Source organism: Acipenser ruthenus, chromosome 18, assembly GCF_902713425.1.
Source record: "Acipenser ruthenus chromosome 18, fAciRut3.2 maternal haplotype, whole genome shotgun sequence".
In the NCBI taxonomy this organism is placed as follows: Eukaryota; Metazoa; Chordata; class Actinopteri; order Acipenseriformes; family Acipenseridae; genus Acipenser; species Acipenser ruthenus.
In genome coordinates, this window is record NC_081206.1 from 9929958 (window position 1) to 9953165 (window position 23208).

The window sequence follows — 23208 nt, forward strand, 5'->3', positions numbered from 1 at the left end:
CTATGAAGATCAATGGACAGGGAGGTAACGGGGAGGGATTAACTGCCCGTTTGGGTTCGATTCTCTTGCATAATCTTATTATCCATTCCCAGTTCAATGCAGCATCCTGTGATCTAATTGTTTTACACAGACAAGGTGCTGATGCAGCAGTTTGCAAATTGTGTCGGCTTTCCAAAAACCACTTTCTCAGAGTACCACGGGAATCATACAGGCAGCTAACTGATCTGCAGTTGCAGTTTTCCTCCAAAGTCATATAGATATATATTTGAGTACTAGCAACACTAGATTCACCAGTGCTCTAAGTGCACTGAACATGAGCCCTATAGCACTGGAAGTGATCAGGAACAGCAAGAAGCAACTTCAATCTTAAACACTTCATTTATAACGTTGAACTTGAAAAATGTACAACACAACGTCTTCAACACAACAGAAATGGGTTTAAAGCCTTGATTAGCATGCCTTGCAATTACTAACAACTAAAAAGAACTACTAAACATTTCAATACAATGAGTCCCTTTGTCTAAACATGTCCACTGCCTGTCCTTTTCTGTGTGGTTTATTCAGATGCGAGGAGAGTTCCAGAAGGATCTAAAACAAAGCAGAGGCAGATAAAGAACTCTGAAATATATTTAATGTTTCTAAGAACTTATTTGTACAAAATGTTGTTCCCAAGAAAGAAAAATCTGCTCTGTGGGCATCTTTAAAAACCTGTTCATTAGCTGTAACCTGGCTCAGGTTTCTAACATTGGGTAGGTAGGAGATATGATTATATATATATATATATATATATATATATATATATATATATATATATATACACACACACACATACATATACACACTACTTTGTACTGAAAACTAAACTGTAAGGGTTAAAATATGAATAGACTCGAGTGCATGAAATGAAATGATGGGTAGGGCAGCCCTTATAATATTTTTCCAATATCATTTTGCAGTTTTATTTCCCATTCTTTTCTGTAGGTTATACAATGTATTTACCACAGTTAACCAAGCTTTAATACCTATGCTTTACCATATTTCACTGTGAAATATTACACTTGAACTGCTACACTTTCACTATGATAAACTTTTAAAAAGCGGGTGCAGCTAACCAACACATATCTGATCTCTCTCGCTGCCTGCTGTGTGAAATCCTGGGCAGGCAGAACTGTACAGCATGTTTTTGGCTCAGCAGATTTGGGGGGCACATGTTTCAACACTGCACTCCTTTGAGAGTTAACCCGTATCACATTAGTCCTTTAAGTGTAAAACCCAAGTCCCTTATTGTTGTGCTGTTGATGTTTTGGTCGTCCAGACTTGCGCCTCAAGCAACAGAACCCCACCTTGTGCTGCTAGCAATCTATACAGAGCAGGCTGGTCACCTTACTTGAACAAAGCGAGAGGAGGGCATGAAATCAAAGGATCACAGTTATAGGGCAGAGCAAAAAGTGAAGCACATTCCCTGCCAAGTTATTAATAACAAGGCAGGAAATCCCCATGAGCTAGACTAGTGTATACATGTGCATCCATATACCTCCACATTCTCATACTGTAAAAGAAGTTGTGCAACATTGTGCTTTTTTATGTCTGTGTCAAGGTGCTTTAACTAGAAGTTTAGTCTTGCTATTACTATACTGTGTATTTCCAGCAATACCAAAGGAAACTTTTCAAAACAGTTTGGCTGAGCTTGGTTATATCTGGCGGACAACTAGAACTAGAAATGTGAAGATAACTGAGGTCTCTGAAACCAGCCAGCACTTCTACAGTATTTATACAAAAATAACATGCTGCCGTCCGTTGTTAGAATTTACTTTCTCAAATATTGCACACACACTGTTCGTATTGCTCAGTTGTGGAGTTGCATACAAGGAAGGAGAGGAGGGTTCAGTCTTGTAGCTACCTTAGTTCAGAGAAGACCCTACCAGGTATCTCACCCACTTGCATTGGGGTAAACCGAAGTGCAGCTGTGGAAACGGCACAGAAATAGCCAAATACTTTGCTGGTAAAACACTTTTTATACAGAAAAGTCAACAGTTAATAAATACAGACTGGTATTGTCCCTGTGCAGGTGAATGTACCCTCTGTCTCTGTGTGTGTGTGTGTTTGTGTACGCTGACAAAACCATTTTAGAAAGCAATCTGCTCGCACCGTCTCCAACATTGTCTCGTGTGTTGCCTTGTGCCATAGGCGTGAGGAATCCTGTTTGAGGCTGCTAAAAACAGATGCCATCACATTCAGCTGGGAGAAACTAATTGGAGTGGGTAATGTTTAAATATTACATTTCTGAGTTTAAATGACAGCTTGGGAAATAAGGCAAACTCAATCCCCACCCTCCCGGTATAATAATTGTGTCCCTTGAGAAGAAAAGTTTAGAAAGCAGGGACCAACATGGAGGAAAGGGCTGCTCTATCGTGAATGAAAATGAGGGTAGTAGTGAAAATGCTCCATGATGATCAGAAAGGGAAGTGAATGGTAAAATCCCATGGCATGCACCTTTAAAATAACCTCTCTATAACCAGGGTGGGTAGAGAGTCATTTAACAGTTAGGATGAACAGCAGCAGCACAACCTAGACAAGTGATCTGATAACCCCAAAAGTCAGCTGTAATTAAGGGAAATTGATTTCTGAAGGTTAAAATACATTCAGAAATACATACAGTAGCAGTTCAAATTTAGAAGGGGGAATATAAACCAAGTTGAAATCCTGAGATAATTATCTTGGGATTTCGATAGAATATAGCAGATAGCTCAATCCAGATTGACGTCACATCCTGCTTGGGGGACAGATCAACTCTAACCATCCAAGCACAAGAGCAGCTGGGGTAAGGGAAAACACTTCCAGCTCCCTGTCTCCATCCTTCAGAAGCTGCTGAAAGTCTTGTGAGGAGTAATCCTACACAGCATGAAAAAAGGTCTGTATGAAGGACACATGAATTTAATCACCTCCAGCATCAGTAAACAAGGAGGTAACAAAAACGGAGATTGGCATTTCCAAAAAAGTGGTTCAGCCCACTTCCCCTCTCTCTGCCAGCCACAGCAATGTCTATAGAGGCCACGCCCTCACCCCCCACACACAGGGGCTCAGAGGGTGGATTTGGGTCCAGTGTTAACAGGAATGGCCCTCAGTTCAGTCCGCATGCACAGGTACTCCCCGATCACAGCCATCAGGGCCATGCACACCACGTTGACCAGCCACCAGGAGAGGGCGCCGGGGAAGCGAGCATTGTAGATCCAGCAGCCAATCAGGTGGAAGAAGTGGATCGTCACGGTGAAATCCAAGCACTTCTTCCCTCGACGCACAAAAAACCACAAGCCAAGAGCGCTGCGGTCAGGAGATCAAACAAAAAGACTGTTTAGAAACCAAGGTTTGAAGAAGCATTTGTCAAGGGGAAGCATCTGGTTTGAGGGCAGGGCATAGGTTCATTCAAGAAAGGCAACATTAAGTCATTTGAAAAACAAATAAAAGCAGGCACATATGGGCAGAAACATCCTTAACGTACTGGTCTGCAGTTCCCTAGACCTTAATACAGTTCTGCAGTGTTGAACAGCTTCTACAATCTGATGTAGAAACAAAATGCCCTGGATTTTCAGAGACACAGTCGCACTTACCATGTGAGCGAGTTCAGAATAAACGCCATCATTGACAGCCTGCCCTGGGGTGTGGAGAAGCCTAGAACCTGCAAACACATTGATCCGAGATCATTACTGTCACACCGTGGATAGAGACTTCAGCGCTGGGGAATGCCTGTAGCGTGGTCTGTATTTCACTTGACATTTTGCACTGTTGTGCCATAAATTAATTGGCTTAAATCCTGATTTTAGCTTTGTGCAGCAAGATTATTGCAGACATTTTTAGCATAGAAGCAATATTTTGTAAGACTGTATATAGTTATTAAACTATACAGTGCTAGGACTAGAATACTCCAACTCAAATCTGTAACTTTACATCAACCACAGGACTACCAAACTGCAAATATACAACACAAACCAGACCCCCTCTTGTTAGTTTACTGTGGTTCTGATGGTCAGTTTTTCCCTTTTTATGCAGAAGGTACTAGATCTCAAAAGATATTCACTGTGGTATTATGCTTGCTTCAGTTAGAAACATTTGTGTAATAACACAATTTGACAAAAATGAGAAAGGGGAAACAGAGGCTTATTTCTGACAGCTGTCAGGAACTGCTTCACAGATTCACTTCAAAAGCAATAGGAGCCAAGTTTGTACCCAACTCTACATCTACTGAATCATCGGTTCTGCTCCTATTGTGTGAACGTTGATTTACATTTTTATAAGCCATTATTATACAAATACTAAACACATGAGACGCTCTGCAGAACACTCTGCAGATATCTACTTAATTTACGCAGTTCTCTTGCATATTTTCCTGCAGATTTGGACTGCCTCTATCCGTGACCTACTTACATTGAATGCTGTGTGATAGACGGCAAGCATCATTTCTGTATTAATTGTTTTTCCATGGATGCAGATAAAACCATGTTTAAGTGAAAAACTAGCACACTGTGCCAAATTAATGTGGATATACTAAAATCAATACAACACGGTGCATATGCTTGCAAGTAAGAAATGTAAACTGCAACTTGCAATCTGTACTGTCTTGATTTCTATTAACATATTTACATTGTACGTTTAAATAGTAAAATAATGAGTCACTGTGCTGAAGTAATGAATTACTGTACAGACCAAAGCACTGCACAGCCCTGTGCGTTTAATACTTTGTCAGTAAAAAACGAATGAACCATAGGCTACGGTAGTCACGCCGCTAAACTGTTATTGATTATGCAAAAGTACGAAGATACATCAAGCCACTACAGTCCTGTGTGTTCATCTGATGGAGGAATAAGTGAAATCACTGCCAAACCCTGTGGAGCCGGAGCCCGGGAAGGTGGGCATGTACCAGATGACAGGCTCTCATTTGCTCCAACCGGCTTAAAATATCCAACCATTTTAAGAGATGCACATGATAGACCACACACATAACTAAATCCTGCCTTGTATAGTGAGAGTATATATAGCTTGGATATTGGATTTAAAAAAGGCACAGTCAATATGTTATTGTGTAATCGGTTTTCATCTTTGTCAAAGATCTGATTTGTACAGATATAAAGTTAGGTACAAACTTTGTCCCTCCTCACTTTCCAGGAAATCCATTGAAATGCAGTACTTAATGGAGATGTGCAGATGCTGTGATGGTGTTTCTGTAAAAGGTTATGGCTGCAAATCCCGGAGTACTTGGTTCTAGTTGGGATTTATTTAGTTGTAGACTCTCCTCACCTCGTAACTGAAGATCTGATCGAGCGATCGGCTGTTCTGCACAAGGCTGTCAATACCGGCCAGCCACAGCCCCAGGAAGCTGTAGTAGATACACTGCATCAGTATGATCTGGGACACAATCAGGACCGGGTCCCAAATATAGCTGCGAAAGTGGCCCACCATCCCCACACAAAGGGTGTGAGTTAACACACTCACTCCAGAAAGAGCAGAGCGCAAAGCAGCCAGGAGGGGGAGCTGTGGGGCCCTCTACTTCTCAGACCAGAATATCTAGACAGGCACTTCGCTGCCCAGAAGCTGAAAGGGAAACAGAAGAACATTATTATTTATTATTATTTGTTTATTTAGCAGACACCTTTAGCCAAGGCGACTTACAGAAACTAGGGTGTATGAACTATGCATCAGCTGCAGAGTCACTTACAACTACGTCTCACCTGAAAGACGCAGCACAAGGAGGTTAAGTGACTTGCTCAGGGTCACACAATGAGTCAGTGGCTGAGGTGGGATTTGAACCGGGGACCTCCTGGTTACAAGCCCTTTTCTTTAACCACTGGACCACACAGCCTCATTCATAGCTCTCTGATCTCGAGTTCAGTCTAGGGTTTCTCTTGGGCATCTCTCCATGTTTTGGAGCATTGGCTTAATAACTTTATACTGATTTACATGTGTGTGTGTGTATATATATATATATATATATATATATATATATATATATATATTCAATAATGAACATGGGCTAAGCACATGAATATGATGTCTCAACCTATTTCATATTAAGCACTTGAGAATAGCGATTCGGGTGTAGAGGGTTTTAAGTAAGCCACAGCTGAGTACTTAGAGATATTAGTGGACTAGATGAGGACAAATACTTACCAGTACCAGTTTTATTTAATTAAAATCTGTCATTTTTTAGAAAGCGACACTATGACCATATGTATGCCCCAAAATTGACAGTTTAATTTTCTTGTTTAAAAAAAAAAATCACTGAATCTTCCCTTTACTTGCAACAAGCTGGTTATAAAAGCAGGTGGAAACGCCTGAAATGTTTTAGGAGAGCAGGTTTCTAGATTTGTAAAATACAGTAGGGACAGTGCGACAACACGTGCTAAGAGTCACAGAAAACAATAAGCAGATGCAACAGTCTTGAACTTGATGAAGCGAGACGATTACGTCACGAACCGTCATACCATACGGACATTCCCCTGAAATAATTTTAAACGGTGTTTTAACGTTTATAACTACAAAACATGATTTCTTATTTCAATCTTGGTTTTAATAGTTGGCAACAGTGTATTGTTCACCGCTGTTGACCGCCCTCTGATCCACTTACACAACACTATGTGTGTAAGTCTAGATTATAATAAACTAAACGAAGGCCGTCTTTTCCCGGGGTTATTTACAATAAGCAAAAAAATCTATATAAGTATTTGAAACAAGAAAAGTGACTGCTCTACACAGGTACCCCCCGTTAATACATATGGTTGACACAGAAACAGTAGGTCTCTCCAGTCCAGGCCCCACGACCCGCTACCCCGGTTCCCACTTACCGTTTCTCTCTGGGCGAAAACACTCACATTAACGACAGCAATATCGACACGTCCGTATCTTCCAAACCAGGAGTTGGTCCATGTAATTAATTTTAGCAGATATATCACACGTATTACAATCAACACCCGTGATACACAACGTCAACATCCCCAATACACAACCAGACCGGAAACAGAAGCGTTAGGGCAAGAGTGGGCGTGCTACGGCGTCACGATACTGGCAGGATGTGATATGTGATTGGACAGTGAATACATCCGGACATTTAATACATCCGGATTTATATGAGTAGATAACGTTGGCTATCAAAGTTCAAGTGACATAGCAGAACTGTACAATGACGTTAGATGGTAGAGAGAAAAACACAGCCTAAGTGGGTAATGGCGCAAGGTCGAAATTGAGAAAATAATTAAATGTGACGCCAAATATTGGTAGGGAGGGGAAACTAAAACAATATAAGACTTGCTGGTGAGCGGGTGACCAGCTAGTTGGGATTAGACACATATTGAATGTATTGGCCAGTCAGCGGAATACTGCAAAGAAATTAGCTCTTCAATAAAAGTGATCAGGCTCAAAGATACTGTAACATGACACTAGCTCCCTCTCACAACAGAAAATACAGATTTCTACACCACCGCTGCACACTTCACTGTGTACATGAGAAATAATGCTGCTCAAGAACGGTATCTTTATTGCAGGTAGCCTTATTAACAAACAACTTGGATTTATTTGACCTAATACTGCCATCTACTGAGATTACAAACAATGTAAGTTTACCGGTGTGCATGTTCACGGTAAATTAAACGATGTTTGTCGGGTACCACTCACTACACAGCATTCAGATAACAAGCTCATTATTAGTAGTCGTGTAGTATTGTTGTTTCAAATTTTAAATAACCAGTAGACTATATATAATCTGCTTCATACCGGCAGTAGGCGTGTAAAACGGTAAACAAGTTTGTGTTTTGAGATTGACCACTCTCGTCATCATACTGAACCCGACAGCTGTATAACGCCACGATTGGAAGAAGTCGCCGATCTGTTAATGTATTGCGATTTTCGCATGCTAATATAATAAGCAGTAGCATTTATTTGCGCATGTGTGTTCTAAGTTTTACAGTTTTACCATCTGGATCGATAAGGGACAGCGTGACACAACCCTGCGTTGTGCGAGTCAACTGACCAAGGTGGACAGTACAGAAGAGTTTACATTATTGAAACGTGAGTAATGCTTTTATTTTGGAAGTGGCTGCGCGGTTGTCATAGTGTGATATGTGATGCACACTTCTTTACTGTACTAGTGTTTGATAGCTGTACTGATAGTATTTATATAACTTTAAAAAACCTATTATTGTTTGATTCAATGTGATTACTTTTCAATTACGTGCAGTGCACGCATGGGCAGGGTTGCTTTCCTTGTTGGTGAATTGTATTTTAGTTGAACAGGTACCGCTGTCTGCGGGGGTTGCCGTATGCTTTAGGTGTTTCTATTGGTTTTGAATTGAAAAGTGTTACTGCGAGTTTTTCACTGGATCTCAGAACAAACAGCTGTTGTGTAGGTATGGCGTGACGACACGGTTCATTATTTCAGTTGCTAAAAGTTTCTTGGTCTGTTCCTGCATTTAGTAACACAAAACTCGATTTTAATTTGCTCAAATAAAATGCAAATATGCTTTCTCTTGATTTCTTTCTCTTTGTGTGACCAAAGAGATTAGAACTTTAAAATTCACTGAACCAGAGGAGGCCATTCGGCCCATCTTAGCGCCTCTGGTTCTTAGTATCTGATTGATCTCAAAACTTTGGGAGAAAGGTTAAGTTTACAGACTGTTCTATATAATCCTTGTATGTCTTGTTAACCTGGGACATCCCCGCTGCTGTTCTGTGCTTCAGGACTGACACTGCATTGAGACTCTTCCAGCCAGCAGTGGTGCTGGAGCTCGGAGACACGCTGTGAAAGCTTCTCTGCCATGGAGCTGTGTGTGAATGGAGCCCCAGTGAGTGGGGTGCATTGAGAGGTCCATGGAGTACCCACTGCAGTTCCTGTGCAGAGGCCTGTGCACTGTGGGGCTGGTCCTCCTCTATTACTGCTTCTCCATTGGGATCACCTTCTACAACAAATGGCTTCTGAAGGTAGGGCCCTGTTTGCACTAACTCTTGTATGCACTTGGCATAGGAACATGAACCAGAGAAGAGGCTGTTCTGCACCACCAAGGTTCACCTCCTGTTGGCACACCATGTGCCTACTGAGTGGCAATCTTATTCAATAGAATCTCTTATTTATTTGAGTTGTTGTATGTTTCTGGTGTGGTAGGCTATTCCATGCATGTAGAACACTCTGCACAGTGCTTCTTACATTCTATACTAAACTTTTACTGCGTTTCCATGGATGAGGGGTCTAACAATAGTGTTATAGAGTCTAACATATTGCCACATTGTTAAAGATGAGTCCAGTAGGGTTTTTTTTATAGGTAGAACTGCAGCCACTGTCATCTTTGTCTGCTTGGGTTTACAGTGATGTAAGCACTCACATGATTGTGATAACCGATCTCTCAGGTTCCATTGAACAATAACGCTACCACACAGGAAGTGATTCCGTACCAGGAAGCAGCAACACTCTCTGGAGCTCTGATTTTGAAAGATGTGCAGATTCCAAATTGCTGTGTGAAATACAAGTGAAAAACAATCTCCGGGAAGAAATCGGTGCCAGAGTGGTAACATTGCCAGCGCTAGTGAGGGGCAGGCTGCTGTAAATCCCTCTTTTCATCTCCCTGCAGGAGTTCCACTTTCCTCTGTTCATGACGCTGGTCCACTTGATGATCATCTTCATCCTGGCTGCTGTCACTCGAACCCTGATGCAGTGCTGGACGGGAAAGCCCAGGGTTGTGCTTGGCTGGTCACAGTATCTCACCAAGGCTGCTCCTACAGGTCAGCAGTGTGCTATTACTGAGCGTGTTCAGAGGTAATCTAGCGACCGTGCTCTGAGTGGAGCGCTGTTAATCCAAGATGGATTGTTCAGAGGTAATCTAGCGACCGTGCTCTGAGTGGAGCGCTGTTAATACAAGCTGGATTGTTCAGAGGTAATCTAGCGACCGTGCTCTGAGTGGAGCGCTGTTAATACAAGATGGATTGTTCAGAGGTAATCTAGCGACCGTGCTCTGAGTGGAGCGCTGTTAATCCAAGATGGATTGTTCAGAGGTAATCTAGCGACCGTGCTCTGAGTGGAGCGCTGTTGATACAAGCTGGATTGTTCCTAGTTTTGGAACCAGCGAAGCTCAGTGTGTAACAAACCTGGCAAATTGCATTTCGAGGTACCTTGATCAATGTAAGTCCATGTTTGTTTTAGTATAGAAAAGGCTGATACAAACACATCCGAGAAGGTCCAGAGTTGGAAAATTGCGTCTCAAAGGTTACAGTAGTGACACATTGCAAAGATAAGCAAGGGATCTGCATTCCAGCTGGTGAAAGTCCAAAGACTTCTGTTAAATTGCCTAAAGCTAGTGCTCGTGTATTATTAACTTCTTTTACCAAACTCTGAGATTACATCATGCTCTACTGTATCATATCAGGAATTCATTTAGCAAACACCTGGGGATTCCCTGAACTCAAAGACAGACGGCCTTCAAATGGGTTAAATAGCCAGATCAACACCATTGACCCTCAGCTGCTAGTGTCTTCAGTGTAAGCCCTGCTGAAAATGCCCTGTCTTAAAACTGGAAGAGTTTTTTATGTAGGTTAAATAGAAAACAAGATTGGTTTTAGGGGTGTAAAATACCGTTTAGTTTCTTAATCTCAGTTATTCTTCATTCAAGAACCGTTCGATGAACTACAGTGTTGCGCTTTTGGTTTTGTATTGCGATTCAGACGATACATTCCTCTATCAAGATACGATATGTCATATAAAGAATGTGTCACGACTCATCGATATGAATCGTTAGACCCCTAACATTGATCATGAAGTGTATGATGCCTTTCCCTTAGCTGTGTACTCTGAATGTTGGGTCCTCCCCTCTCCCTCAGGCAGCTCAGTCTCTCTCTGTCTCTTACAGCCCTTGCTCTCCCCTCTCCCTCAGACAGCTCAGTCTCTCTCTGTCTCTTACAGCCCTGGCTCTCCCCTCTCCCTCAGGCAGCTCAGTCTGTCTCTGTCTCTTACAGCCCTTGCTCTCCCCTCTCCCTCAGACAGCTCAGTCTCTCTCTGTCTCTTACAGCCCTGGCTCTCCCCTCTCCCTCAGGCAGCTCAGTCTCTCTCTGTCTCTTACAGCCCTGTCTCTCCCCTCTCCCTCAGGCAGCTCAGTCTCTCTCTGTCTCTTACAGTCCTGGCTCTCCCCTCTCCCTCAGACAGCTCAGTCTCTCTCTGTCTCTTACAGCCCTGTCTCTCCCCTCTCCCTCAGACAGCTCAGTGTCTCTCTGTCTCTTACAGCCCTGGCTCTCCCCTCTCCCTCAGGCAGTTCAGTCTCTCTCTCTCTCTCTCTCTCTCTCTCTCTCTCTCTCTGTCTCTTACAGCCCTGGCTCTCCCCTCTCCCTCAGGCAGCTCAGTCTCTCTCTGTCTCTTACAGCCCTTGCTCGCCCCTCTCCCTCAGGCAGCTCAGTCTGTCTCTGTCTCTTACAGCCCTGGCTCTCCCCTCTCCCTCAGACAGCTCAGTCTCTCTCTGTCTCTTACAGCCCTGGCTCTCCCCTCTCCCCTCTCCCTCAGACAGCTCAGTCTCTCTCTATCTCTTACAGCCCTGGCTCTCCCCTCTCCCCTCTCCCTCAGGCAGCTCAGTCTGTCTCTGTCTCTTACAGCCCTGGCTCTCCCCTCTCTTTCAGACAGCTCAGTCTCTCTCTGTGTCTTACAGTCCTGGCTCTCCACTCTCCCTCAGACAGCTCAGTCTCTCTCTGTCTCTTACAGCCCTGGCCACTGCCCTGGATATCGGTCTGTCCAACTGGAGCTTCCTGTTCATCACCATCTCTCTGTAAGGACCAGCCGCCACGGCTCTTTACTTCACTGTGGAAGAATCCAGGAGCAGTGCCTAGTTACCGAGGGAATGTTTCACCAGGTCAGCACAGTAAACAAGTGCTGCTGGCCAAGTGCAATCATTCCTGAGGTTACCAGGCATTGCTACTGGATCGTTGCCTCTGCTGGGGATGCATGGAAGTGGAGCCTGTCCAAATCTGCGGCTAACGGAATTCCTCGGAAATCGCGGATTTGCAGGCTCCCTCGGAATTCACAGTCTTCCATAGGTTCACCGTATTCTGCAGCTACATAATCATCATAATTGCTGACTGCTAAAGTGACCTGAATATATAACTTATCTGTTTCGCTCTAGTTTAGTTAAATTAACAGATGTTTTGTCTCCTTCAAAAAGTAGGTAATTAAAGACTTGAGTGAAATCTTTGAAAATGTGGCCTGATTTGGACTGCCTCTACATATTAGTCTATATATATTATAACAGGAGTGTTATTATTTGAAAGTCTGATCATATTAGAAAGATCGATGATACTGTTTAACACAAATACTGTGTCATGCTTTTTTATTATTAAACAGATGACATGTCATTGAAGGCAGCTTGTATTTCATAATATTAATTCTTCTAAGATCAATATATCTATAAGCTATAGTGCAGTATCAGATTTTATATAGGAAAATGATACAATTGTAGATAGTTGTATAATCTAATTCAGGCTGTCCAGTCCCGGTCCTAGAGGGCTGTTCCAGTCCAGGTTTAACAGATGCAATGATATAATGAAGCACTTCTTCAGGGTCTGGATGGAAGGTTAACTGGTTCAATTAATCAGTTTAGAACAGGGTTGGAATAAAGACCAGGAGTGGAAGAGCCGTCTTTGGCCCCCCTGATGGGATTCTTTCACGAGTCGTGAGTTAACCCTTTGTCTGCTTGTTTCAGGTACACGATGACCAAATCGTCCGCGGTTTTATTTATTCTCTTCTTTTCATTGGTCTTCAAATTGGAGGAAAAAGTAAGTGTTTATCTGACCTGATATGCTCTTGTTTGTCATGATGTATAGAGAGTCTATAGATACAGCAGTGTGCACGTTCATTACTACACCCCATTGCAGGTCAGTGATCATCTGATTTAATTGACGACTTTAATAGGACACATAGGAACACATAGCCACACATGGTAGACTTTTTAGAAGTGGTTTAAGATGCCTAATTAAAGCACAAGGTGGTCTAACATTTTCACACATTAGTCTATTGTTTCTGTAGCACTGATTACTGAGTGATGTTTTCATGCAGGTAGTTATATAAAGGATATAAAAGTCTTGAGGTGTTCTGATACATTTGCTCACTGCTGTAATCATTGGTGCTTTACAGACAGAAAAAGTCATACCAGGCACTGTAAGTCTTTATAACCTTGCATTGATGGAAATAGGCTTGCATTGCACAGCAGTTTCATCTGTTACTGGTTTTACTGGGAGTTTAATAAAACACACCTGTGCTTGTTACTATACGCTTGGCCTAATCAAGCTCATAGCAAAACCTGGAATGGGTGACACTGCTATGCAACAGGAGTCTTATTTCCATCCCTGCCTTGGTATAGAAAGAGCCATGGCCTAATAATAGAGACAGTGGTGGTTACCAAGTGTAGTTACAATTTAACATTTCCATTTAATGCCTTTTTTTGTTGTAATGATCCTGATCATTGTTTAAGAGGTTTTAATGAACAAAATACTTCCATTTGCTGTAGTGGTCTGCAATGTGCAGTTTTGAAAGAAACACATGTTACTTTTCATGATATCTGGTTAACCCTTTGCGGTCCATTTATTCAGCGCGTGTCAGGCACGTCAGGTCCAATTTATTTTCACACGCGCAGTTTATTTTAGACACGCTGTTTAAAAGTATTTTTTTTCAGGCACTGCATATCAATAGGACACTCAGTACTGCATCTCCAGCACCGCCCCACCCCTCGTTCGCTATATTTTTCAAATAACTCATAATAATAGTACATACCGATAAATTTATTTCTTAGCAGACGCCCTTATCCAGGGCAACTTACAATTGTTACAATATATCACATTATACATTATTTCACATTATACAGATATCACATTATTTTTACATACAATTACCCATTTATACAGTTGGGTGTTTTATTAGAGCAATCTAGGTAAAGTACCTTGCTCAAGAGTACAACAGCAGTGTCCCCCACTGGGGATTGAACCAACGACCCTCCGGTCAAGAGTCCAGAGCCCTAACCACTACTCCACACTGCTGCCCTAAATATGAAGTACCATACTACTATTATGGCTTCCGGTAGACTTTCGAGATATAATTTTGTAGTTTGTTTGATTACATGATGTTAAATAAAACATCTAAGTTATGTTCATATAGTTTTTTTTTTTTTTAATTATGTCTCAATCCTAAATTTCTAGGTGATGCTAAACTTTTGGCCATAGCTGTACATATTTGTACTTGACTATAGAACCTTGCAATGATATTCAATAATTGTTAGTTAAAGCAATGACAGACTGACCTGATACAGAAATGCCTTTTTTGTTCTTAAAAATATATATATATTTTTAATTGATCACTCTTGGCTAAACGTTTCATTATGTGAGCTCTTTTACAGTGTCAGGCATTAGCTTCTGTAAGACTATACAGTTAATCTTTTAACTTACAGTGGACAGATTTAAGAGATACATTCAATTATTTTAATAAGCAGGTTTTATCTGAACTGGAGTAAGTCTAATTTGTACAATAAAGGGGGGTGGGTTAGCTGGGGTGAAGTGTTGAGCAGGCTAGGAAAAAAGTTTCCAGGCAGTTGATAAGTAATTGTAACAGCGTGCCCATTATACCAGATCCCCATGACTTGCAGATTTCGAGGCCCTGACCTGCTACTCTGCCGGTGGTTCAAATTGATATCGATGAATCTCATCTAAGTTAACATTTTCAGAGAATGAGGAAATCAAGAATACTTACAGCACCAATCAGCTTTCTGATTAAAGTACTACTGAAAGATAAGCACTACTCAATTGGATAGTGCTAAATTAGCTCTTTGGGAGATGTTGCCATTTCCTTCAACTATACCAAACAATATGACAGGCTGTTAATTCAAAACCACAGTACACAGCTGATTTTGAAATAAAACCTTTTAAAATAATTTATGCTCTCATCATTTTAATTTGAATTGCATATAATCATTTAAAAAACAAACCACAAATCCCCCCCCCCCCTCCCCCCATTATGTTCATATTTTTAGTTAATGGGAACTCACTGAGTAGTGGTTCACTGAAAAGCAGTTTCTCCCTGGATGCCTACATTGTTGGATGGTGTCTATTACGGAGGAGCTGTACATGTACTGTATAAGGAGCTTATCCTCTCCTAAACCTCCAACCATTCCAGGTGTCTGCCAAGAACCAAACCTGGTACTTAACTGCAGAATGGCAACATGCATTAGTTTTGATGGCTCTGAAGTAGCCAGCAGCTGTCAAAAACCTCCTTCAAGACTCCAAGAGGTAAAGGGATTCCAAGGGATTAATGTATGTGTGTACTTGGAATGAGGGTGGTGGTTTCGTAATCACCAAATCCATCTGTCATCAAGAACATTATTTTATTGCTTTTCAAATGAATGCCTCTAAATTGCATGGGTCAGATGGGTAAAATCCACAAAGTCACAATTTCCCCAACAATATGGTGGCTTGTGTCCACAGATTCCACCAGCACCTCTGTATCCTACTGTTGGCTATTCGCATCTCTCCCCTTTGGCTACTGCTGTCCACTATTTTCATTTTACCCCCACCCACTCCTAGTGCACACAGTTAGAGCACAGTCAGGTACTGTAAGTAGTTGCTTGTAATACATTGATCACATGTCTATTATTTGTGATCTTTGACATTATGTTAGTCCAATTTAATTTTTTCCAATTGACACAAAACATCTTAAAGGGAGAACATTTGCAAAGCTGAATAACAAATACTGTATCACAGAAAAAAAAAAAAAATCATTTTCTCAGATAAAACACTGCAGTTCTAGTACAGTAGCAAGTAAATGTTTCACCTTTACAAAAATACAGACAAGTTCTGACCATCATAAACTTTGATTACATCATAGCTCAGAAGCTACAAGACTTGGAAACAGCTATTAAACTCCAGCTGTTCTATCCTGTAACATTATTATATGTGTTTTAAGTTCTGGTATCTTGCAGTTGTGTAGAATTTCTGTACTGGTAACAAAGTAGTATGATATTGCAGTAATACCAAGGGAGAGAGAAGAGGTAAAACTGTTGTATTATCATATTACCACCACATGATATAAAAAGATAACACTGGGGATGTCTGTCGCTGTGCTGTTGAAGAAAAAAAAAGTGACTTTGAAACTAATATACCATACAGTAATGTGTTCCCAATGTAAATATGTGTTCCAATTATGCAGTCAACTGATGTGCTGTAAGCTCATAAAACTGCATGGAATGGAATCAACATGCCCCACAGCTTTAATGAGGTTTTTTTTTTTTTTTTTTTCAACCACTAATTTCTTACAGTGCACAGACAGCAAGTCTGCAGAATTTTCTCTGGTTGTCTGCTTTCTGTAGCTCCAGAGACTCGAACGCATTAGAATTACTACAGCTTTTCAACAAGGCCTGTGCCTTGGGGAGCCTTTGAACTTCAGGTGCAGTTTCAAACTGATTCTCTAAAGCACTACTTGCCATTGTTCTGTTAAATATTGTGTTTAAAATGTACTTTTGGTTCCTGTGATTTTCCATTTAAACTAGAACGACCAGGGTTTAGAACCGGCACATAACAGTTTACCTCTGACAACCTTTCCATATTATTACCTTTGTCCAGATTGTTGAGTTTCAAATAAACATTTTAAAAATATATATATAAATATACATATTTTTAAATACAGAATACATATATTTCTAATTTCTACTATTGTTTCTATGAGATCAAAGCTGGTCTAGCTGTAAGTATTATTTCTCTGACATTAACCCTTTTGTTCACCTTTCAAATTCTTCATTGTCAGTAGGCATTATTCATATCTACTCTCATTCAGCATGTACAATCTACAACAGGGAATAACTTTATTTTGTATATATTATTACAGCTGACACCTTCAACCTGAGCTTTTTTAAATATGGTAACAACTCTCTAAATACCCTAAAACTTTAATATAACTGGCCCATACAGCTTCTTCAGTTCACTAGAATAAATGAAAATAAATCATCTTTTGATCACTCGTTTTATCACCAAACTCCTCAATAATGCGAACCAAGTCGTTATTTTATTACTATAACATCTCAAAAAGCTCTGTAAATGTCTGTGTTGTTCTCTGAGCGCTGGATGCGGAAGCAGCTACCTTGTTTGTGTATGTCCGTGTTATCTATGTGGTGTCGGGTCTATCAGTATTCATGAGATACTGGCTTCTCTCGGCTCCTATCGATCTCACTCGGCCATTGAATGGTTTTCTCTGCTTTTTCCAGAGAAAAAACGACTAGAGACCTGTTTTTTGTATCTTTTTGATGATGTCGGACAGGGTCCGACATTGGACCAGAAAGGGAAAATTGCGATGTCGGACCAGGTCCGACATAGGACCGCAAAAGGTTAAAGGAGATACTGTTTTTTTTTCTCTGTCGGACGTTGACCTTGTGCTTCGTGTGTGTGTGTGTCGTTGTAACGAGCCCCTTTCCTTGTCTCCAGAACCCATGTCTGATCGTGGTGGTGGTTCTGATTGCCAGCGGGCTCTTCATGTTCACATTCGAGTCGACCCAGTTCAACGTGGAGGGCTTTGTGCTGGTGCTGCTGGCTTCCTTCATTGGGGGAATCCGCTGGACCCTCACCCAGATACTCCTGCAGAAGGCAGAGCTCGGTGAGAGACCAGGAGGCCACAGGGAGCTGTGCAGAGGCGCTTAGTGGGGTCAGTAGAAGACCCTTGGTGTAGGGATGCTCATTTCCGTTAAGAAACATGTTTAAACTATAACCCTATTAGCAATGTTTGTAACCAATCAGATAAGCCATCTTAAGAAGCCGCTGTCTCTTTCTGTACATTCATGTAAAATGACCAAAGGCTGGTTTCACGGCCCCTCGATTAGCACTAATCTCTTGACTACCTTACCTAAAGTAACATTGGACAGTCTGTGATTACTGTGAAACCAGCTGTAAATGTGTTCAATTTGTTTGACATTGTGTTGGAATAGTCTCTTAGTTGTGTATTGTATGTATATGCAGGGATGGAAATAAGACTCCCATTGCATAGCAGTTTAATCCACTCTTAATAAGACACACCCGAGCTTGTTACCTACACACTGAGGCTAATGAAGCTTGTATTAAAACCTGGAATGGGTGACACTGCTATGCAGCTGGAGTCTTATTCCTTTCCCCGAGTATGTGTGTGTGAACTGTGCTCCTGCTCCCTCCTGCAGGTCTACAGAACCCAGTGGACACCATGTACCACCTGCAGCCTCTGATGTTCGTGGGCCTCTTCCCACTCTTCCTCTACAACGAGGGTAACCGGCTGCCCGCCCAATAGCATGTTCCTATCCACACTGCTATTACTACACTTCATTGGGACTAATTCTGATTCATTTACTAACCATGCTGACAAAGTGAAGCGCTCGTTAAAATATTGATCATATTTTTAAAGAGGAGACGATTATCTATTCAGGGATACCGGGGTATTTAGTAAGGGGCCCGAGTGAAGTTATCCAGCAACAAACTCCCTAGTCTTGCTGTAAATCATGTGTTGTTTCCTTTTGAACACTACTGTACATATTGTAGAAATTACACATTATTTTAACCCCTTAAGGTGCATCAGGAATTGAGCGCTTGCTGTTCAAATGGTTCTTCTTGAAATACATTTGAGCGACTCGAGTATCACAAGGAAACTGACCATTTGGATGACCAGATCCAGCCTGTAAATTGTAAACCCTGTTTCGTGCTCCTCATTGCAAAACTGTACCTTCAAGAGTTAACACAAAAAGATTCTTATAGAGATACTGAAACCAGTGGTACGCCTTTAATTCAATAAGTAATAGAGAATGATGGACATAATGGGGTATTAAATATGTAAGTAGATGATGTGGTTTTTATGAGCTACGACTCCAAAACAATGGTTTAAGCAAGGTATAGGACATTCCAGTTCTGTTGAAATTCATGTGAATTTTGTATCCATTGTTTTAGTGTTGTGTTCTCTGCTAACTCAGAATTGGCTGTTCCCTCTACCTCTCCTACACCCCCCAGGTCTCAGCCTGTGTCTATCGGAGAAGCTGTTCCGTGTCAGTGAGCTGCCCTCCCTGCTGCACTCCCTGCTCACCTTGTCTGCAGGGGGCGCCCTTGCCTTTGGACTGGGGTTCTCTGAGTTTCTTCTTGTCTCCAAAACCTCCAGCCTCACTCTCTCCATCTCCGGCATCTTTAAGGTCAGATTCTCAAATAAATGAATTCAATTACTACACTGGAGTTACAAGTGGAATGGAAAGGGTTTCAATATTAATAAGATGCACTGGTGTTTTTAAAATGTATATATGGAGAAGAGAATTGAATCTCAAAGAACACTCTTGAAAACTGGTTTGTATTAATGTGCCCTTGGTGGTTCAGTATTTAATTGAACCTTTTAAGAAATACCAGGCAGGTCTCGTTAACAACAGCAATTACCTGAACCAGCTCGTCAACGCGATTGACAGCAGGAAAGCTTGCACGGAATTATGTGAGACTAATATTCAGATTAGTCTCACTCTCTAACCTGCAGTCCCACATCGCTGATGCAAACAGCCCTTGTGGGATTGTGAACTAGGCTAGCTGAAAAGGTTTTCAGCAACTAGGCTTGTGGCCACAAACCTTGCTCAGAAAATAAGCTTCAATGATGTGATGAAAACAAGACAAGAACTGGAAACTAAATAACATGAATTACACGCTAGGAAGAGAAATCTAGATTTAGATTTGTTAACCGTTCCCATTTTCTGTGTGATGTCATTCTTGGCAGAAACCTATTTTGCAGTAAAAAGAATAATTGCCCCACTCGGTTATTCTGCATTGGCAGTAAATTGATAATATCTGCGGTCTGGGGGACAGATTTTTAATTTAAGAGGAGATAATTATGTATTTGGGGATATCAAGATATTTAGTGAGCAGAGGGCTTGAATGGGAACAACTGGCGATAAGTCTAACCCCTAGCTGCTCTGCATTTGGGGTTACCACTGCACTGTGAGATGGTGCTGACAGTGTTTCTCATTGCAGGAAGTGTGCACCCTGCTCCTGGCTGCTCATTTGATGGGGGATGAGATGAGTGTGCTGAACTGGCTGGGCTTTGCTGTGTGTCTGTCAGGAATCTCTCTGCATGTGGGTCTCAAAGCCTGTCGCTCCAGAGGTAGGGGAGCACAGATACCAAACGTGTGATCTAGAACGTGAACAGGCTGGCTCCGCTGCCAGCATCTTCACAGTGCGGGCAGGCCGGAAGGCCACCTAGGAAACAGTGTGGGAGGTGTAGGGTTGTGGTTCAATTTCTTAATTACAACATTCATTCATTCATATTGTCATTCAGTGATTATCAATAAAGTATCATTAAGACTCATATTTGAAACTTAACTAGATTACATTTATTTGATTCCAAAGCTCAAACTTGCATGTATTAAACTTTCGTTCCATTTAGTTATGTCAGGAGGTCACTACATCAAACCACAGATTGTAAGGTAGAGGCCCATGTTACCTGTTTCTGCTGGGAGGCGTCGGTATGGGATCGGGTCGACAGGAGATTTGGAGGGGTTTGAATCGCCTCGGTATGGGACTCCTTCAGGGGTGGAGAGGAGATCTGGAGGGGTTTGAATCGTCTCGGTATGGGACTCCTTCAGGGGTGGAGAGGAGATCTGGAGGGGTTTGAATCGTCTCGGTATGGGACTCCAGGGGTGGAGAGGAGATCTGGAGGGGTTTGAATCGTCTCGGTATGGGACTCCTTCAGGAGTGGAGAGGAGATCTGGAGGGGTTTGAATCGTCTCGGTATGGGACTCCTTCAGGGGTGGAGAGGAGATCTGGAGGGGTTTGAATGGTCTTGGTATGGGTGTCTCAGAACTACACTTATATTTATACTGAAAGTCATTTAAAATAAGATGGGGCCCCTAAACTATTTCCTTTTATCTGTTCTTAAGAAACTGTCATAAACTAATTTCTGTCAAACGGGTCATTGTGCTTTTCTCCCAGCCATCACTGATCATACATGATGCATTTCTCTACAGAGGTTATGGTGAGGTTGTATATTGCTCAGGTGATCCATGTGCTTTGGATGCTGAGATCCATACCTGCGCCTGTTACCTGTACATGGGAGGCTGATTCAGCTCATAGTAAAAGTTTTGTGATTGGAAATTTAGACCACTCAGAATCTGGGGACATAAGTAGATGTCCATGCATGTGTATGCATGTCCATGCATCGGTATGTATGTCCGTGCGTCTGCACTTCACATTTCCATTTTATATCTAAAAGATCCAGCTGTGATTAGGGGTGTTCATTTCCGTTCAGTTTCCTGAGCGGTCAGCTTTAGGATTAAACACGTTTTTAGCTTTAACATCCAGTACTGGAAACAGAAAAGCCATCAGAAGAAGCCATCACTTTTTATTAAGTATTTGCAAGTTGTATTTGTGTAGAAGACTGTTTGCCATTTAGTTGTATGTAGAAAAGAAAAACTGAATGGGGAAATAGATTGGCTTGCTTAGTTTAGGCAGAATTCAAACACTTGGCGTTAAACTCTATCAGCGCCCCTCGTTGTGCTCAAATTAGATTCTGTCTTTCTGTAATTGTCATTTTGTACATGCAGTGTTGTTAACATGCTTGTTTGTTTGTTGTCTCTCAGGTAAAGCAGGCCAGGTACGGCTGCAGTCCTTGAAGAACTCCAGCTCAGACATTCTCCCTTTGCTGCGGAGAGATGGGTGTTCTGAGGAGGAGGAGGAGGATCACGACGAGGACCACTGAGATGAGAGTGTGCAGACACAGCCCCGCCCCCGAGCCACTGGGAGTGGACTGGACACCCCAGGGAGGGAGGGGTACTGCATTCGACTCTGCCTTTCTCTCTTTCTCTCTCCTTCTCGTTCTGCAAACGCTGATCACATGAACCTGTCTGCTGTGGCATTGCCTCCCTTCCTCAGCAGTGCTGAGCACAGTTGGATAAGGAGCAGCCTGGTTTAAGAATGGGGTGGGGCTCCTCATCCATAGCTTTTAAGGCTTGGTAACTTGTGTTCAGCAAGTCTCTGTTAATAATTCTCATACTAACAAGGCAGATCGTATTTTGTGCAATACAGAACGTTCTTTAACATTTGAAGATCGATCTTTATGTAATGACGTGCTCCTTGTAAAAACTGTCATTTATCACATGCAATCCATGAAAGACATTTCATACTGGAATTTGGATAAAGAAGTGAATACTGTGCATCCAGAAGACCAGTGTTTTAATAGTGTCTGCAATTGTCTGCTGTGCCTGGAGCCCCCTCCCCCCTTTATAATGAGCTTTGGATACAGTAATTAGTTAGCCTGGTACCTAATACTGGCTTTATTATAATTCAGGTGGGGAGGCTACTACTCTTGAAGTCGCTGTTGATAGCTCAGCCACACACAATCAGAAGTTACATAGAAGTACTAAAAGATTTAGACATACGTTTTGACAAAAAGGTTCTCAGTCTTCACCCGCATACCCACTTAATTTCAGCATTTGAAACTCGGCTTGTTCTGTGGATGTGTGAAGAAGTTTTGCTGGCCTGTGTTTCTCCCTGAAAACCAACCCTTTTAAGCCCCCAATATATCTTAAAACATTCCTTCACATTCCTGGGATTTGGGTTCAGGAAGAATAATAAACCATTACTTGTACAAGACAAAAAGCAAAGCTAAGCTTTGTTCCTCGGTTCCAAATGTGACATCCTTGAACGTTGAAATGTACTAAACTGAATTAACACATAAGCACATGATGTACTTCCACATCCAGAGTGCCCATAGGGGATCTATTTGATTTTGACTTGTATCTTTTGCATTCCTCTTCAGCCATGGGGGTGCTTAAATCTGTGACACTGAATCAATGGTCAATGCCAGGAATCTTTACGATGATTATAGCAGCTATAAAGAGTTAAATAGGAGGAGCTATGCTGTGCCTTTCTGTATCACTGGAACAGAACACCTGCTTAGAGTCTCGTGAAAGAAGGGACAAGCCTGTCGCACTTCAAGTGTTTGGTTTTTGTTTTTACAGACTTCATGTTTGTTTGTTTTGTTCGTTTCGAAAAAAATGGATTATGTTAATTTACCCTGTATAAAATGTACAGTACATGACAATAAAATATTAATTGGTCTAATGTTAACTGATGTTACAGCCACTTAAAAACACAATTTTCTCAACTATTTACTACATATTGTTGCTGGATTTTGCAACTCGGCAGTTTCTCATTACTATGGTGGCTCATTGAGGACATTAT

General features: G+C 41.7%; 2 protein-coding genes across 5 annotated transcripts; one reads left to right on the top strand and one right to left on the bottom strand.

Annotated features, from left to right (window-relative positions):
* Nucleotides 1–359: 359 nt before the first annotated feature.
* On the bottom strand, nucleotides 360–7060 carry LOC117419892 (protein SYS1 homolog). 2 transcript variants are annotated; one of them, XM_034033256.3, is made up of 4 exons: nucleotides 6864–7060; nucleotides 5293–5586; nucleotides 3609–3676; nucleotides 360–3321 (listed from the first exon to the last, which is right to left on the bottom strand). In XM_034033256.3, the coding sequence occupies exons 2-4, from the start codon at nucleotides 5452–5454 to the stop codon at nucleotides 3081–3083; spliced, it is 471 nt and encodes a 156-aa protein (XP_033889147.3). In that variant the 5' UTR covers nucleotides 5455–5586; nucleotides 6864–7060; the 3' UTR covers nucleotides 360–3080. The 2 variants fall into 2 exon arrangements, with proteins under 2 accessions (XP_033889147.3, XP_033889141.3); XM_034033250.3 differs by having other exon boundaries at nucleotides 6837–7060.
* Nucleotides 7061–7766: 706 nt separating this feature from the next.
* Nucleotides 7767–23094, top strand: LOC117419884 (solute carrier family 35 member C2-like). Of its 3 annotated transcripts, none has more exons than XM_034905358.2 (10): nucleotides 7767–8055; nucleotides 8725–8964; nucleotides 9609–9759; nucleotides 11720–11783; nucleotides 12714–12786; nucleotides 17470–17638; nucleotides 18192–18275; nucleotides 19009–19184; nucleotides 20002–20131; nucleotides 21606–23094. In XM_034905358.2, the coding sequence occupies exons 2-10, from the start codon at nucleotides 8854–8856 to the stop codon at nucleotides 21722–21724; spliced, it is 1077 nt and encodes a 358-aa protein (XP_034761249.1). In that variant the 5' UTR covers nucleotides 7767–8055; nucleotides 8725–8853; the 3' UTR covers nucleotides 21725–23094. The 3 variants fall into 3 exon arrangements, with proteins under 3 accessions (XP_034761249.1, XP_058847177.1, XP_058847176.1); XM_058991194.1 differs by lacking the exon at nucleotides 7767–8055 and adding an exon at nucleotides 8301–8393; XM_058991193.1 differs by lacking the exon at nucleotides 7767–8055 and adding an exon at nucleotides 8301–8389.
* Nucleotides 23095–23208: the final 114 nt, after the last annotated feature.